This window comes from Haemaphysalis longicornis, unplaced genomic scaffold (genome assembly GCF_048455015.1).
Source record: "Haemaphysalis longicornis isolate Haplotype H1 unplaced genomic scaffold, Haemaphysalis longicornis Haplotype H1 scaffold_9, whole genome shotgun sequence".
Taxonomy (NCBI): domain Eukaryota; kingdom Metazoa; phylum Arthropoda; class Arachnida; order Ixodida; family Ixodidae; genus Haemaphysalis; species Haemaphysalis longicornis.
In genome coordinates this window covers 19,905,119-19,922,480 of record NW_027526460.1, presented here as the reverse complement: position 1 = coordinate 19,922,480, position 17,362 = coordinate 19,905,119, and the positions used below count along the sequence as shown (strand labels likewise).

Below are 17,362 nucleotides of genomic sequence, written 5' to 3'. Positions count from 1 at the left end.
CACGTTCTTAACCATTCGCACTTAAGACATTTTTTTTCCCTACCCTGCCACTCACTGCCAGTTGTTTCAGAGGTTTTAAAACTGGGTTTCAATTTGTGATCTGATGTCTCAAATTATTGTCATAGCCTCGAAAATTGAGTTGCGTCATCAGTAAACAACAGCCTTGTTTCTCTGAATAACACCCAACTATAAAAGGTCAGAAAAATAACACTAATTGACAGTTTTTGTTCACGTTAACAAGAGTGGATGGTAGCAGGCAAGATGACAGATTTAAGTGGAAAATCAGGGTGAAACAAGTAAATGATAGTTTTTGTTCGTATTAACAGGTTTGCGTTGTTGCAGGGAAGATGAGAGGTGGTGTTTGTACTAATGTATCTTTGCTTGTGTGACGGCATTTTATAACCACTGCCGATGGGTGTCCGGAGTCCTGTCAAGCCGCAAATGAGCAACGTTTTCTCCAGACCCCCTTTTTCGCTGTACTTTTTGGAGCGAAAATAAAACTGATTGACTGATTGATTGATTAATTGATTGATTGATAATCCTCAACCCTGGTTGTACCATCTTTATTTGCAGTCTTCAACGTGCGTGGTTATGTGACCTTCCATACGGGATGGCTGTCGTCTCCATTGCCCCTTGGCGCTTGACAAGGCACTGCGTGGTGTGCATCTCGCTTTGGTTAGCCTGCCAGTCGCTTGTTAACACTTCCTCCAAATAGAATGGCGGTTGCTGCTACCTTATCTGCCCTGGCAGCTATGGCGTGCGGAAGGGTTCATGGTCTCCGCATCCGGTGAATTTGTGTTCTTGCTGTTGAGGGTGGTTCGCTTGTTTCGTTTTTTCGCCGGTAACGTATTGGTTGTTGTCTCTGTAGCTGTTCGTTTTTGTTCTTCCTTGCTGTTGTGTTTTGCATGTGGGCGCCCTTGTGTTGTGTGCGCGTTGTTTTCCTCCTTCTGTGCTCCCGAGTGAAGTTGCTGTACATGTGTTCACGTTCCTGAGGTTTTAGAGCTTTATGTTCCGTTCTCAAAGAGCCCTGAACAACGCTGTTTCCTTTCTTGCATGTACGTCGTATTTTTGTTGTAGGTTGTCAAATGTATATGTATGTGCACGGCGTGTTCAACACAGTGCAAACCAAGCTTTAAAATTCGCTAAGGTTTGTTGAATGTTTGAATTCCTTGAGAAAGTTTATTTATGGGTGAATTAATGAAATTATTGGTTATATTGAATGTAGCTATTTAATTCAAGTGACCGTTTTCTGATGTAGGTTGCTGAAAGATAGCATCTAAAGATGCAGAATTCACTTTTTTTATTATTGACTTGCACATGACTTCAACGATGACAATGTGCCCACCATAATGGCAAAAACTCTTGGTTCTGATTATTTACACAAATTGTTCAATTTGTGGATGTGCTCTTGAAAAGAATAAATCCAAAAATGCTTGAATACAAAACCATCTAACCTTAATATGGAGCATTCCACTTGAACAGTGTTCTCCAAGATGCAAGTCATTACTGTAGTAGAGAATGAAGGTTAAATTTGTTCTTTGTGAGGCCGTACGATTTTCCTAATGTAAAGTTCTCAACTGATTCATATAACTATTGCATACATACTATAGGCATGCGAAACAATCATGCTAAGTATCCCAAAGCTGTTATGTCTTTAAAAATATCTCTGTTTTCTTTCAAGTTTGTTCAGTGTTAAACTGGTGTCCTGTGTAAGTGTGTGTATATATATATATGTATATGTATACATGTGTAATGTGCACGTTCACGTTTCGGGCTATATAACGTGTAACAAGTTATATTGTAGGTGCACGGCAGCCTAGGATGCATTCATACAAAAAAAAAAAGCATTGTTCTAAATTTTGTGCCTCGTTTTCATAGTCATCTTCGTGACAAACTTGCAGCAGCAATATCAGAAGTGTTGCCAAGATGCGTGCAATGTCCGTTAAAGCTGTCATTCGTGGTAAACAGTATGCTTGCATGCTGCTCCTTCTCTGTGGAGAGCTTTTACTTGATGCTGCTTTCAAGCCCAAATTACGTTTCAAAGTGGGAGAGCTTGTGTTCCATAGTTGTTCAGGGCTATTTGAGATTGATTCGCCTGGCTTGTTTGTTTGGTGTGGCACCTCAGGTACATAGCTTCAAGCATTTTTACTCATGCGCTGGGCTTCATGCAGTCTTGTTTTGTGCACCAAGTGGTCTTTTGAAAAACAGGCTCGAAGAAGGAAAGGAGTGGACATTTGTGCATGGTTTGGCAATACCCACCCCCATTTTGTGCTGCGAGATTGCAGCAGGCTTACCAGGAAGAAAGCAGATAGCAACGTAAAATTTGTGTTTTTTTTTTTGTGATCTGCGGAGTTAGGCTCCAGAAATATCCTGTTGCCAACACAACAGCGACTTGGATGTGAGTGCAATAAGTGACAGCAAATAAACTAATTGCTGCGCTTGTGTTGCTTCTGCTACTGCTGCTGTGTGTGAAAAAGAACTAAAAGCAGTAAGGATGGGACAAATAAACCCAAAAGGTTGTTCTCAATTTTTTCGGTTGGGTTTATGACAGCCTTTTTGTCAGCTGGCTCATGAATACCTCCAAAAACCAAAATTGTCACCAGTCATTTCCGAAGGTTTATCGGTAGTTGCTACTTGTTGTTCAAAGCTGGAAAATTTGGGCTCCTTTGATTGCAAGAGCTGTCATTTTATAATGTGGACAAGGCAGGCATGATGGAAACTGCTCGCTTAATTAATACATAATCATCGGCTACAGTGCGAATGTCTCTTTTGTTGCAGATGCATGCCAGTGTGATGTTCCGTGAGGCTGAGAAGTAATCTTTTGTTCTCTGCTGTGTGTCCAGCTCACTGAAATTTTCTGTCACTGAACGATACCAGATTTTGTCTTGGTTAAAGTGTATGAACCGTGGAGCTGATAGCAAGGTTGGCATTTGTCCTTGAAGAGTTCGGCCTAGATAACCAATGTGCACTTCAGAAAGCAACGCCGCAAGCTTTGTTGCTGTTAATGGGAAACGAGGTGAGGGCATTGCAGGAGGACTGTAAATGGCTCAGTGGCTTTATTTAATTGTTCCTTTGCTTTTTCTTTGATCATCCCATATATCACAGTCCGAAAGCTTTTGGCTATCTTGTTGTTTGTCGTGAATCAGCTTTCCACAGGCACCTTTCGCTGGAATACCGAGGGAAACCTTACAGAGCTTTATTTTTATCCATTTCAGCTTCATCGCATGTGTTGCTAGAAGCTGCATCTAAGCGCTCTTTTGCACACGTACAATCATAATAGGCAGCCTACACAACATGTTCATCAACAGGCTTTGTGCTAGCGCGTATTTTTTGGCCGATTTTGGGTCGCACAGGTAACGTGTGCTGCTCTCGTCAGTCACTTGCGCAGCGGTCGCCACTCATTGCTCAGTTTTGCAGCCTCCCAGCCTTTTTTGAAATTTTGCAAGAAAAGGGTGCATTTTATACCGTAGCTTTCACCCAGTTTTGCATAGCTGTGATTTTCGGTGGCATTCTAGGAGGCAAATTAAAGAACAGGCTTCATTTCGTCATATAGAAACACTTTTGCAGTGCCTAAAATGGTTTCTAGTACTTGGGCTCTGATGCAGATATTATTATGTCATAGGCTCGTTTAATTGCTTCCCTTGTGAAGGGTTTCAATGGCCAGCGAGATTTGCTAAAGTGAAACAATCTCCGTGGATGGCGACAGTCTCTTGAGACCGTGGCATGCCATTGCACCACGACGTTGCTGCTAGTCTCTCTCACTGCTCCGGAAAGGCATGCAGTGGGCGCAGCTATAGAGAGGAGAATCTGGGTATTGCTTTTTCAGGCCATTTTCTTTTTACACACATTCGCAAGGTGCATTTTCACCTGTTGCGCGAGTGAAACTTGTATGGTACGTTGATCAACCACCGGTAAAGATGCGCGGAAGGTCTGTTTTTTTCGAAGACAAGCAGTCCATTGGCCAATCTGTATTTCAGAGCAAGCGTTGTACACGCCCGATTATACCAACCAGCCTGCACTATTTTTGTACACACACGTTTTGCGAAGACCTCGACCCCCTGTGTCAAGTGCAGTAACGGACCAAGCTGTTGTTTCGTTTCTTCGTAGCGGTAGAAATTAACTCGGTTTTGAATGTGTGCGTGGTGGGGATGTTGTAATCCGTGTGTAACACAAGTGTTTATGCACTTCCCTTCGGAAGGCTGTCACTACTCAACAGTGTTTGCTTGCGGCTAGTGTAACCCCACAGTGTTGCTGCTGCGCTTTGGGTGTTGGTAGACGGCGAATAGGCTAGTAGTGCACACGGCTGCCTTTCCTGCAGTTGGCATCGCAAACTTTCTCTGGTAATCTCCTTGGAATGCTGGCACAAGTGGCTGCTATAGAAAGCCTCCGATGTACTATAACGATTTGTTGTGCATGTTTACAATGCATATATATTTACTGTTGAAGACGTCTGCATTCTGCAGATGTAGATTTCACTCTGTCGGTCACCGACTCTCGGTATTTCGGACCAGTTGTGTGTGGTGGTCCTGGTCTTTCATTATTACAATCACAGAAAATGACAATGCTACTTTTCTTCTGCCTGCAAATGCCGTAAGTTTCTTTGCGATCCCAGGAAAGAAACAAAATGATGCCTGGTATGTAAATTTTTCTTTTTATCCTCATCACAGACCACTAGCTGGCTTGAAAAAAATTGAAAAGCTGCTGTTTTGGTAAGCTGTTTGCTTCATCGAATGCTTGCTGGTGCATCGTGGCAATTTCCCTGCAAACTGCCATCCTTAACTGTCTCTGAACCAAAGTGCTTTGGCGTACAATATGAACTGCAGGCAGGAAGTTCCGTAAGACAACAGAGTATTATCACATTACTGGAATTTTCGTAAAGGATCAGACTTTGCAAGCCTGGTGGGTCTCTGTTGGTTGTGAAAGTGTGGGGCTTATCGAAATTGTTGGAAGAAATGTTCTAGTGTGAATGGATTTGAAGACAAACTTGTCTAAGCTGTAAAGCACAACAAGTGAAATTCTCTTCCCTGTTAACTGGTTTTTGAAAAGCAGTGCCGTACGGGAACTTGCCACGAAGCAAACAGCATTGCCAGTGTTGCCCACTGCTATTCCGTTGCCTGTTTTTAAATTTCCCGCCTTAAAAGGCTGCGATGACCATCGTACTTTTGCTGCCTTAGAACTGCTGTGCCTCGCATTGGTGCCTCTGGGTAGTAGTTGTGTTGGCTAACGAAGCTCACGTATGCAATGTGTCGCATATGCGACCCAGGGAAAGGTTGCAGTTTAAAGCAACAGCATTCCCGGATGAAAACATTGTTGCAGAAGTGCTGGTTTTGCTTGCTCGAAACCTTTCGAGTTACAACGCTAGCGAAGATCCTGAAAATGCTGCTTGCTCCGCACCTTGTTTTTAAGCTGTGGCAAGGCCTTGCGCTCGTGTTACTGCATTCTGAAAGCCTGTCTAAGAATTTCATTGCTGTTAGTCGTTTTAAAGGTGAAGCACTATTAGATTAGCGCTTCAAATATGAACTTTCTTTGCACTGCCAGAAACGGTCGTGAAGTTTTGATGGGGAAGGGAGTTTTAGAGCGACGTCGTGAAGTTGTTGCAGGGTTTACTTTCATTTTTGAGACGTTAATTGACACAGCAGTTGACACAGGTGACGCAAGGAAGCAAAGCATAAGAGGTGCAAGAAATTGCTGCAACAAGGACACTTTTTTTTTTTTTTTCATTTCTCTCGTAGAGTTCTTGCTCTACTGGAGTCGGTGACAATGCTCGACTTCAGCTTGAAGATAGAAAGCTACGAGTTGCCCTACTGTTTATATTTGAGTAAATTTTAAGGCCAACGATTGTGTGAATCCAGTTTCTAACATTCTGGCCCAGCACTTTTGTAACAATGACTTCTGTCTGGGTAGCTATCGCGCTTGAAAAGGATGCATTGTAATCTCACTATGCAGTTATTGGAGTGTAGATCTGAGTTTTTTCACTGACTTGCCAGCTAGATGCTTTTGCTATTGCTGAGGTGATGTGTACGAATTGAATTTAGAAGCTTGATTGGAACTAATGGGACTTTCTAATACCATACAGGCTGGCTGTTGTGTAAGCTGTTGTAATGTTGAAGGCTGTGTACGAAATAAATATTTTGCAAAGGCAAGTTGTGTGATTTTTACTGTCTTAGTAGTTAAAATACAGCACAATCATTTGCACATTTGGGTCCTTTTTGTGGTCTTGTATGCATATTCAGTTCTTTTGCATTCTTGAGTACAAACAAGAAATGTTACAATCTTTGCCTATGCACAGTCATAATGTTAAATATGATCTTCACAATTCAACAAACTAGGTGGCTTATTTACAAAAACTATATCATGTGCTGGGTCAACAGTAATGAATCAAGGGGGGGTCTTAAATTTGCACTTAAAGTGCATACCATCCCTTAAACATTGCCCCATCTTCTTCATCAGTGTTGCTCCACTTCTAAGTGCGCTAAAGTTCATGAAAGTTAGTTTACAAATGGTCTAAGTTCGCTTTTTCTTTTCACTTTCTTCGATGACATAGTTCAGGAGGTCCCTCAATGAAGAAAATTCAGTGCGCCCCTGGGGCTCATTCTTTGGTATCCGTGGAAGAAGTGACCCAACTTTCAGCTTGAACTCTTCCAGCTGGAAAAAAGAAACATACAAAGGCTCTTCGCCAAAATGGACAGCTTCATTGTCGTGCACAACTGGCTACACAGTCCTCTGCTTCTGCGAAGGTATGAGTAAAAAAAAGAAAAGAGTGGTGTCGGAATGCAGTTTAATGAGAAAAGCGATTTCACTGCCTCCGATGGGTATGCAAACAAAATTTCAAAGTTATTCAACTAAGCTAACTTCACCAAGCTGTAACAATTAGCACCATCAATCACAGCACATAAAATCCCCAAGCAGCATGTGTGGCTATGATAAACGTGCAATAAGACGTGCACTTGGGTTCCCCAGATGCTGGGCTTGCAAAGCAGCCTGTTATCAATCACACTGGCCCTGTGGAATCCTCGAAGCCACCGATATGCTGTTTCTTGAACTATCCTCTTTGAGGGCATGTGACTCCGGACACTTATGTTTATGAATAATAATAGTACCGCTGCAGGACACACACAAAAATAGTGCAGCAATGAGAAAGAGAGCACATTTTCACTATCAGGTAAATTTTATTTTTTTCCATGCTTATTGCTGCGTGCTATGTATACAGCTTTGGTGTCTCAGAAGACCAGGTGCTACCAGCGATGCTGTTGGGCAGGCAATCGTAAATGCAGCAGAGTTCACTCTCGTGGTTCACGGGGGAAAGGAACAAGAAGCACTACAAGAGGGTTTACCAAAAAGAAAAAAAATTACCACCCCTTTCTCAAAAAAGTTGAGAGAAGCGCGAAAGCTAAAAATACGTCCAACCTTCACGGCAAGTGCATCCAATCGATCGTCAAACCTCCCAAGATCCAAATCGCAAATGAAGAATGAACCCACGCGACAATTTTTCCTGCACTAAGTAAGCGCTTCGACAAGCAACATAAATGCATACCGATAAGTGGTTTACGGATAAAGGTATATACTATTGTACTTCTTCTTCGTGATCGAGGCGTCTATTGACTTATCTAGAACCGTTCCTTTTTCGCGATTTTCAAGTAACACAATGGAAGCCCAGTTTGACACAATGGAATCCCAGTTTCACGCATGCGCCACGTGTCCAGAGCTGTTATCAGAGCTTTCCGCTTGACCAACTGGTCTGTGGGAAAATGCATTAGTTTTTCAACAACGCCACCGGTCCCACTAAGAAAGCTTTCGCTTTAAAAAAAGGGTAATGACTAATGTAACGATGAGCCCAGTAACAGGGGAGTAATGAAACGAGTGAGAAGTTAGGCCACGAGGAGTCTGAGAAGAAGTGTGAAGACAAGCCCAACAGGCAAGTCATGTCATTGTAATTCACTGCGGCTTGTTAATTCCCACCTCCGTGCTCTCTGCTGCTAGGTTATTCAGGAAGTGGAGACTTGGCATGTTGGCGAAGGACATGCAAGTAAACAAAACTACAAGGGCACGCTGTCACAACTGTGCATCAAAAGCCGATTTGGTACCCACGACAAGCAGTGGGCAGCACTACGAAAGACTTGTAAGAACACAGTGGAACCTAGGTACACCATACTTGGATAGGCAAACAATTCGATGCAATTTGCTGAGCATGAGGATCTAATTAAGGCTTGGGTTTGGGCTACTTGGCTATACATCATTTGAACAAACAGTGCAACTTTTAAACGACAGAACATAAAAAAGACACGTCTTTTTTCCGTTCTGTCGTTCGCGTTCTTGCACTGTTTGTTCAAATTAGCATGAGGATGCGGGTTCGATGTGGGTATGGGCGATCCCCAGGTGGTCGAAATTAATCCGGAGCCCTCCACTACGGCGTGCCTCATCGTCTGCATTGTGTCGGCGCGTTAAGCACTAAAATCAACCACTTCGATGCAACTGATCTTGCGCCGTATGAAATGTACAATGTGTGCACAAAATTTCAAGGGGATATTCACACTCTTTGACATAAAAAATACTTAACATATCTGAGTTCAATGTATCTGGTTCGGGCTCTAGATCGCAAGCTGCCCACTCAATAGCGACACGGGTAATAATGCTGCTTCCCTTATATCCCCTTATTTCTTTTGCTGGCCAGCTATGAAACGCTGGGAAAATGTGTTCCGCGGTTAAATGCTATGACACTTGCTTTAACATCAGAGCTGTTTAGGCCGAGCCTTTTCTGTCCGTTGCACCAAAAAACCTGGAAGCCTAAAAATAAAGTGGTTATTAGGATGGTCCCGCAAATCAAACCCAAGACCTTTATGCCCTGAAACCAGCACTGGGCCACCAGAGGAATACAGGGTTAGCTGCGGCAGGGAACAATAACATGTTCAGCCAATTGAAAAGAAAAAAATGAAGGAAGTCCACACTAATGTGTAAGAATTGAAGGTAGCGAAGCTGCACGCAACGGTCGCTGTTTTCCTCTTTTTCGCCTCACGGCGTTGTTTAAGCCTCACCGCTATACGAGGGACCGCAGCTGGATGTTCGTCTTCTTCGATCGCAAACGGTTGTTGTTGTTGTTCCTGGTGACTTCTCACATACCCACGTGGGGGACTGGCCAGGAATCGAGTGTGCGAAGGGCTAATGCACCCGCTTAAAACACCGGAAAATTATAAACCTAGCGATTTATGTGCAGAAAGAGAGAAAATAGAATTGGTTGAAAGTTGTAAGTAGAGTTTGGGATAGAACAACCGAGCTTTTTGGACTGGAAAAAGTACATGCAAGAATCAAAGCTAACAGGGCAGGCACCTTGTCTCGGAAGCGTATGCATGAATGGCTGCAGCCACCCCTTGGTGACATTATCCCAGTGATGTGGCCCCGAAAGATAGTAGTACGGGCATGGAAATAGGCAGACCAATTCGTTGCAATGGCGTAGCAAGATGACGTTGCCTCATCATTGAAAAACCGTGACAATGCAATAGGAAGTGCTCTAAAGTCTCCTGATCACTGCAGACAGCACATCAGGAGGAGGAGGCTAGACCAGCCCAGTGCATATCAAAGTTGAGTTGAGGGACTCCACATCTGAAGGTAGAATGTGACCTCGCACTAACGAGATTCACAAAAATGGGTATTCCAATTATGTTTTAAACGGACATAATCTTCAAAATTAGTGATGATCCCTTCCTGCACTCTTGCTAGGCGTTGGTAGGTTCTGCACCGCACGTGGCCTTCCTTCGTGGCGCGCGCTTGTCGCTGCGGAGGCGGCCTCCTCCTCTTCCTCCGCTACGCCCGGCGCACGTTTCCTTTCCCTCCTCGCCTATCTCTCCCCGTTAGCGGACCGCTGCTAGCCACCTTACCGCTGCTCCGTGCCGGGCGCTTGCGGAAGGGGGTGTGGCTTGACCTCTAGCGCTTAAGGGCAAAACTGGTCACCCCGCGAAGACTGCCGAGGTAGCGTAGCTTGCGCTACAAATAAAAATGCTTCCCGTGGTCGAAATCGAACCTGAATCCCTCGCGTTATGAAACCGGCGTCTATCCGGAGCAAACCAGCTTAACTTGATCTCTGGCTCAAATACCCGCAGAGGGGGATTGGCCAAGGCTTGAAAAGTGGCTGACCAAATCAATAATTTAACCAAGGATTCCAGTCAATACATAAAAAAATTCTCATCAGTGATCGATAATTATCGTCACCTGATCAAGCTGTGATTGGCGGCAACCGTGTGGTTTTTATAAATCAACTTATCAAAAAGTGATTATTTTTTTCTTTTTCAAGACTGCGTACATTTTCTAGTTCAGACGTATTGGCGCATAGAAAAATGAATACTCACGTTAGAAACGCCCATCGCTTTCCATACCACGAAGCAGAACAGGGAAAATCCTGTTATAGAGTACAGTGTTCCCCTTCGAAGGGCCCGTAGCGCCAGTTTAGCGCCGCTTTCGTGAAGTGCCTCTGAGGCTGTCAAACCCTGCGGAGACAAAGGTGGCGTTGCGCGTACGAATCAGCACGTGTATTATTCGTTGATTAATTTCACATTCATTATGACAGACATAGTTCACTCTAAGATTATAAAACACTTCCGAGTCACTTACCTGAGCGAACGTTTCGGGGTCGCGCTTCTTAGCTTGCGCGATGGTCATACCGAAACCGAAAATTGCGGCGGCTCCTGCAACCCCGGCAAGGAACGCAGCTTCTGGAAACAGGAACACAAACACAGTGCTCAAACACAGTGCTACATTGTAACTAAGTGTACACCTGCTAGCTAGCTCTTAAAGCTCAGATTAGCAAGATACTGAGAGGTCGGAGCAAACAGATGATACCACGTTACCTGCGTATTTTTTGCCAGTATCATTTTTACGATCTTCATTGTTCATGTCACTTTTAAGGTCCGCAGTTTTCATGTCAAGACCACAGTTTCGATCTGTGGCAATAGAAAACTCGGTTTTGTCACCACAAGCGATGTTGCTACATTACCACCGCTATGCACGTGTAGCGAAAGGTCGTTTGTTTTGATTTCTCCAGGCCCGTTCCTCAAGTTTGTTTGCACACGGTATTTGTTGCGGCAGCACTGTCGGAAAAAAAACCTTATAAAAGTAACTTTGCTTATTAAAAAATTATCAATAATTTAAATTTTGTAAATATTTAATATTTAGTTTAATTTGTTTATGGCTAAAAAGTACTTTCAAAACTACGAACAAACCATTTTTAGGTTAACGTTCAGTATCGCCCCCTCACGGACAGAGGCACTTTTTTGTGTGGGGGCACAGGGCAATATTGCGATATTGTTACTTGTGCCATCTTGTGCTTGCGTTTTTGACGTGAACAGTGAACCCGAGGCCCTGGACGGGCGGTCGAAGAACTTGCTAGATGCGTTCCGTTAACAGCAGCGTTTTATTCCGACATGTAGGCGGCTTAACATCGAATCTCCCGTAACGACGTACCTCGCGTAGCTATGATTCCCGGCTCCCGTTCCCGCATCTTGTTGTGACCCCTTTGCCGTGTGATGTGCGGATCGACGGTGTTTTCGTCGAGGTTACGAGTGTCCCTAAGCCTCGCCCATGCTAGAGAACTGCTCCTCGGCTTCATGAATGGTGATTCCCACGCGAAGAACCTCTAACGAAGTGCAGCCCGGCGAAGGTTTGAGGGCAACGGCCGTGCAGTCGCCAACCGATGGTAGGCGAGGCCGCTTACTCAAAGGTTTCAACTACACAGCCGTCCGGCGTACCAGCCCACGAAGACGGCCGCAACGGTAACATGCCGCAGACGGTGAAGAAATGGCAAGTCTTCCCAGGCAGGAACAAGTTCTACTGCGATGGCAGGCTCATGATGGCGAGGCAGACGGGCGTGTTCCTCGTCACCGTCGTGCTGATCGTCGGGACGTGCACGTTGTTTTTCGTTTCCGAGTGAGTAGTACAGCGCAGGCCGTGCTGCTATTTGCCTGTCAGCATGATATGCCGCTTTCTCCGCATTTCATTGCTGTTTCTCGGAACCGATCATCCGTGGCTACCTTTACATCGTTATTAGGGCGCCGTCGCTGCCGTTGGCCGGCCCCCTGAGTCGCTTAATGCTATCTTCAGATCACCACTTTGTATCCACCGAACCTGTCCGTCCAGTTCAGTCTTGCTGGGCACAGGAGTAATCGGGTTTAGCGGTCACTCCCTGCGACACCGCTAATTAGGTTTGGAGTCTCGCATGTAGCGTGCTTTCATAGTCGGCGCAGCACTTATGTGGAAAATTGGGCTGTTGTAATTTTCATCAACAGAGCGCCATATGTGTGAGCGCCAGTCTTCGTTTATCGGAGGAATATAGAAAATGGTTATTTCAATACGTAGGAGTACGTACCGCATTTTATATGCGTATTTAAGCATTAACTTACGTTACGTACAAAGCGGTATTACAGTATAAACGGTTACAAAATCGCTGAAAACACTGATTTAGGGATTCTACATGACTACGTTTTAACCAGGTAGATTAATAGAGAACATACTAACGTGGTCTTAGTGTATTTTTCGGTCAACGGGTGAGCCAGTTTTCACAGCTGTCATCGCACAATTGTACAAGAACTGTTATTTTGTTAATGCTTCGAACAACTTCCCGTCTTCTCCATAGGCAGCTGCCATCTGTTCTGAAATTATTTTTACAGAAATTTTGGAGCGTTTTTGTTTTCAGTTGCAGGATGTTCAACGGTTTTAAAATTGCTTCAAAAATTGATTCTATCCAAATTACTCGTTCATCAAGCTCAAGCATCACATGAAGTTCACATGAGTGCTCCTAAAAAGCATTGCAACTCCCAACATTTCATGCTCAACAAAAATGACCTTTCCTGTGCGCAGTGAGGTGTGTCAAATAATTGACCCATTCTTAATAGGGCTTTGTCGCTGCCTAGTGGCTCCATGAAAGGCAAGGAAATCAATTCTGCGTGAGAGACCAGGATGAAGGCAAGATGACGACACGTTCCCTTTTTTCTTCATCCTAATCTGTCGGGCAGTAATTTATTTCTTTGCCTCTCACCTTCTGGGCTGTGTAGAACTGTGTACGTGGTTTGTCTAGACTGCTTGAGCTCTTGTTGCTTGTTCCAGCCGATTTGCGAATCCTTACCTTGTGACGACTCGCTGTTGTGTGCAGCTGCCCGTACCTTGCCCGAGAGATCAGCCCAGCCATCCCAGCAGTTGCAGCAGTGTTGTTCCTGTTTGTGATGTCAGCATTATTTAGGACTAGCTTCAGCGACCCTGGAGTGATTCCGAGGGCCAGCCCCGAAGAAGCAGCAGATATAGAGAAACAAATTGGTGAGGGTATCGCTGTTCTCACTACTCTTAGTGGATATATCTGCTCAGCAGAGACTAGGAGGGCAGATTTGTTGGGTAGTAACAGATTTAATTGGTACCATTTCTTGTGCTGTGTCGAAATATGTTTGTGAAATAAGTTTGCATTAGAGCTTTACGTGAAATGTGGAAGTGATGATGACTGCACAAAGCTCTACCCATGCATTTTACGCATGTGTGGCAGTGACATGTATGTTTCGAGACCCCTTTTCTATGAACTTTTTGCAGACTTCAAATCGAACACACACACATCATGCTCGCACTGTCAATGATGTGGGAAGCAGCTGTCTGTCCTCCATACACTCACTGAATGTGATATGTGAAACACTGAGCGATAGCACCACTTTAAAGAGATATATGCCCATTATACCTCCTTTCACCCTTCACTATATTTAGCAGACTGTCCCATGTTTTCATACCAGAGAGTTTTTAACTACGTTGCTGATGTTGGCATTTTAAAACCGGTCATACCATCCACAATCTCAGTTTGCCTCATGATCTGTCGCAAAAATAGAACTGCATCGTGAGGCTTTTTGACACCTCACATGCTTAGACTCATTGTTTTATCAATAGCCTTACCCGCCGCGGTGGCTCAGTGGCTAAGGCGTTGCGCTGCTGAGCGCAAGGTCGCAGGTTCGATTTCCGGCTACGGCGGCCGCTTTTCTGATGTTGGCGAAAAGCAAAAACGCCTGTGTGTATGAGATTTCCGCGCACGTTAAAGATCCCCAGGTAGTCAAAATTAATCCGGAGCCCTCCACTACGGCGCGACGGCGCGCCTCATCGCCTGCATTGCGTTGGCGCTTTAAACCCTACAATCAATCAATTTATCAATGGCCTTGCACACCAACCTTCATAGTAAAATTTCAATCTAATGCATTTTTATTGCAGACTGTACTTTAACATCCCGTCCCACCATTGTCATAGTGCTCTTTGCCTTTGTTGGCATTGTGTCATAAAACTTTGATCATCATCATCAAAGGGGTCATAACTCTGTCCCAGAGGATGTTAAAAAAATAACTCCCAATGCTTCCTTTTGTGTGGATGAAGCTAGTAGCTGTACCCTTTTTTCTTTTATTGTTTTTTTTTCCTCTCCTGAAAATTTGTAATACCCATGCCAGCTACCATGCCAGCTACACATACACGAAAAATTACATTAAGTGTTTAAAGCCTTCAGATAATGAATGACATTGTTTGGTCGGGCCGTGCTACACGCAAATGCGTTAAATGTGTTAAACATGATGGTGATAATAATGAGGAAGAGAAATGCACTCATATTTTAGATATTTTTAACGCAGGGAAAAGCGTCTTGCACGGGTTAAAAGAGTTTTCTAAAAAATGGTGTGAGCCATTTTTAAACGCGGCTTCAGCAGCTGCCGTCGCCTGCCAACGGTAGCTAAATCCGAAAAATTCAAATTGACAAGTAACATGATGTTTTGCCGCTGTTTTAATGGGCTTCGTCTTCTTACAAACTTTGCAACCAGGAGCGCACAAAAAATCGTCCTATTTTGAAGTTCAGCTACATTTCCACGTCAACACCCTGATGCTGAGAGTTCTGTTTGTTTCATTTGGTGCTCATCGCGTTCGAGAGTAGGCAGATTGAAGGCGTTCGTGACGGCAAATGAGTTGTGCGGAACTCCTTAAACCAAAAATGACATTAAAGCAAATGGCATTAGACTTTTGCGTGTGGCAGCGAATTAATAGCATTAAAACCCGTAGGCATTAAGCACCTAATGTCATTTTTCATGAACGTGTGGCACGGGAATAATTTTGCTTCACATATCTTGTGGTAGTGACGATATAATGGGGCCACTGTGCTGTTCCATGCCTGTCACATCACCCATATCTTTGCCACGCCATTTCAAATGCAGTACAAAGCGTCAGTGTCACCTAGTGTGCTAGCATGAAGGAAAAAAATGATCATAACAGCTGCACGGGGCTAAGCAAAAGCACTAAATTAAAATGCAGGGAAGGATGGAAAATAGATGTCGCCTAAAGCGAGATCACTGCCGCGAAAAATTGTCAGTGCTGAGGGGAAGCGAAGCAGCGACCAAATTGCTGTGCATGTTAACTACAACGTGTATATTTCACAAGCCTTGCTCTTTTTGCCTGTTTCCTACAACTGGGTGTATGCGAAACAATGTAAAAAACAGCAAGAGCCTTAAAAAGAGCTTTAAAACCACAAGACCCACCTTTTAGGGTTTATTGTATGTGGACAATTGGCGTCTGAAAAATATTAGCAGTCCTCATCGAAACTACAGCTATGGTTTAGGTGTGCAATGCATATACTCCGAGGCCCTATATTTTGTGGCCCCAGTATTTATAAATTTGCATGAGCGAGTTCATTCACAAATTTGGAAACGTAAGTCTTAAAATGGTACGCAAAAGATTGATTGACCCTGCAAACAAGAAACGTGGCCTGTATTGTCGGATAGGTGTTTTTCCTTCTGTGCCCTTTTGGGGCAGGGTGGTTTGTGGGTGCGCCCTTTAGAACTTTGACCTGTAACAGCGTTGGTATTGACGATATGTCGTTTCGTGAAATCGGCATTGCATAGCATTTCGCTGACGTTAAGCCAGAATGTGTTCCTGTGTTCAGGTAAGCTGTGCACAAGTAATCTTATTTCAACGGCATGGAGGCAGATGTGCAATGGTCTGGGGTTCAGATTGCTCTGACAATGCTAAGGGGGCACATGGGTATTTGGGACCAAAAAGTTGCCCCCAAAAAATGTTTTTTTTTAGGGACCACTTTTCTCTTGATTTGCACAGCTTCTCCTCTGAAAATTCTGTACTTGGAACAGTACCAGGTACTTATAAAAGCCACAGAGGCCAGATTTCAACAAAAAATTAAGCATTTTTTCATAATTCCCCTTTTCTTCGTCACGAGTAGTATCGCAGTGATAGGAAATTCTCGAACGGTACATCCCAGCATGTAGTGCAGCTAGAAAGATAATTTCTTTTGCACTGTGAAGCTGAATGTTTAAACCATCCAATAAGGGAAGCAGATTTCGCATTTTGCATTTCAGCAGTTGTTTAATTAGCATTATTTTTAATTTGTTAGCAGGAGTACTTCAAACGTGTAAGTTAGAATGGATGTTAACTTGTATGCGATTGCAAAAAAAAAAACTGCTTCCCACATTTCATTCTCCACAACTTCTGGTATCTATTCATGCCTTGCAGGTAATCTTTTGTTGAATAGTTTTTTTTTCTATTGTTCTCGGGAACAACCAGAAAAGATTTTTAATTAACTCAGAAACTAATTACCTCACATCAAAACTAATTTGATATTTAAAATCAGCTGAAAGAACTGAACAAGCCCATGATGTTTCATCAAAATTGGTTGTAAAGCAAAAAGTAAAAGCTTCTAAGACCAGTGTGTGCCCCCTTAACTTCATTGTATAAGTAAGCTAAAGGAGATGGTCAAACTCATATTATGTTCTCTTAGCATTGTAGCCAGGTTATAAAGGATGTCTTTACACAGGAATAGGCTCCTGGGGAAGGGGGGGGGGGCAGCATTTTTGGGTGTGCCTTCACTATCTGATGATGAGAATGATGATGATTGATAGTGGTATCCCCTTTGTAGCGGGGGGATGAGACATCAACTTACCAAAAAAACCTAAAAAGAAACTAATATACCTATTTTTTACACTCTTCGTTTAACTGTTCTTAGGGAAGGTCCAAAAACCTTATTAGGTACAAAATACTTATTTTTTTCTATTACAGGGGGTAGCTGTCCTATGCAATACTTCCCTCTGTGCTTTTCATCCACCAGCATTCTAATTTTTATCCCCCCCTCCTTGTGGCAGAGGTGCCAAATGGGTCGAGCTCCCCCACGTTCCGGCCGCCCCCACGCACCAAGGAGGTGGTCGTGAGCGGGCAGACGGTGAAGCTCAAGTACTGCTTTACGTGCAAGATATTTCGACCGCCCAGGGCCTCGCACTGCAGTCTCTGCGACAACTGCGTCGGTGAGTCGGTTGCCTGCGGTCGTTCGCAGATTTGCAAAGTTGTATTACGAGAACTCAGCCTGCAGCAAGGC

The 17,362-nt window shown here is 43.9% G+C and overlaps 3 protein-coding genes across 4 annotated transcripts in view; 2 read left to right on the top strand and 1 right to left on the bottom strand.

Annotated features, from left to right (window-relative positions):
* Positions 1-6,143, top strand: part of LOC144153025 (X-linked retinitis pigmentosa GTPase regulator-like) — a 38,209-nt gene extending 32,066 nt beyond the window's left edge. Inside the window, exon 18 of the mRNA XM_077684659.1 lies at positions 574-6,143. Within this exon, the coding sequence (XP_077540785.1) occupies positions 574-597 (24 nt within the window). The 3' untranslated portion in view covers positions 598-6,143. The remainder of the gene's footprint in view (positions 1-573) is intronic.
* LOC144153027 (transmembrane protein 242) lies at positions 5,847-11,041 on the bottom strand. Its single transcript, XM_077684661.1, has 4 exons — positions 10,839-11,041; positions 10,603-10,703; positions 10,341-10,478; positions 5,847-6,645 (listed from the first exon to the last, which is right to left on the bottom strand). Exons 1-4 carry the CDS (start codon positions 10,909-10,911, stop codon positions 6,505-6,507), a joined length of 453 nt encoding a protein of 150 aa, XP_077540787.1. The 5' UTR covers positions 10,912-11,041; the 3' UTR covers positions 5,847-6,504.
* Positions 11,042-11,283: 242 nt separating this feature from the next.
* The window catches only part of App (Palmitoyltransferase app), a 28,228-nt gene continuing 22,149 nt past the window's right edge, over positions 11,284-17,362 (top strand). For both annotated transcript variants that reach the window (XR_013319217.1, XM_077684149.1), the window contains exons 1-3: positions 11,284-11,913; positions 13,136-13,296; positions 17,133-17,291. Coding sequence is in view for 1 of the 2 variants with exons in the window: in XM_077684149.1 (XP_077540275.1) it covers positions 11,681-11,913; positions 13,136-13,296; positions 17,133-17,291 (553 nt within the window). In the remaining variant the exon portion in view is untranslated. The remainder of the gene's footprint in view (positions 11,914-13,135; positions 13,297-17,132; positions 17,292-17,362) is intronic.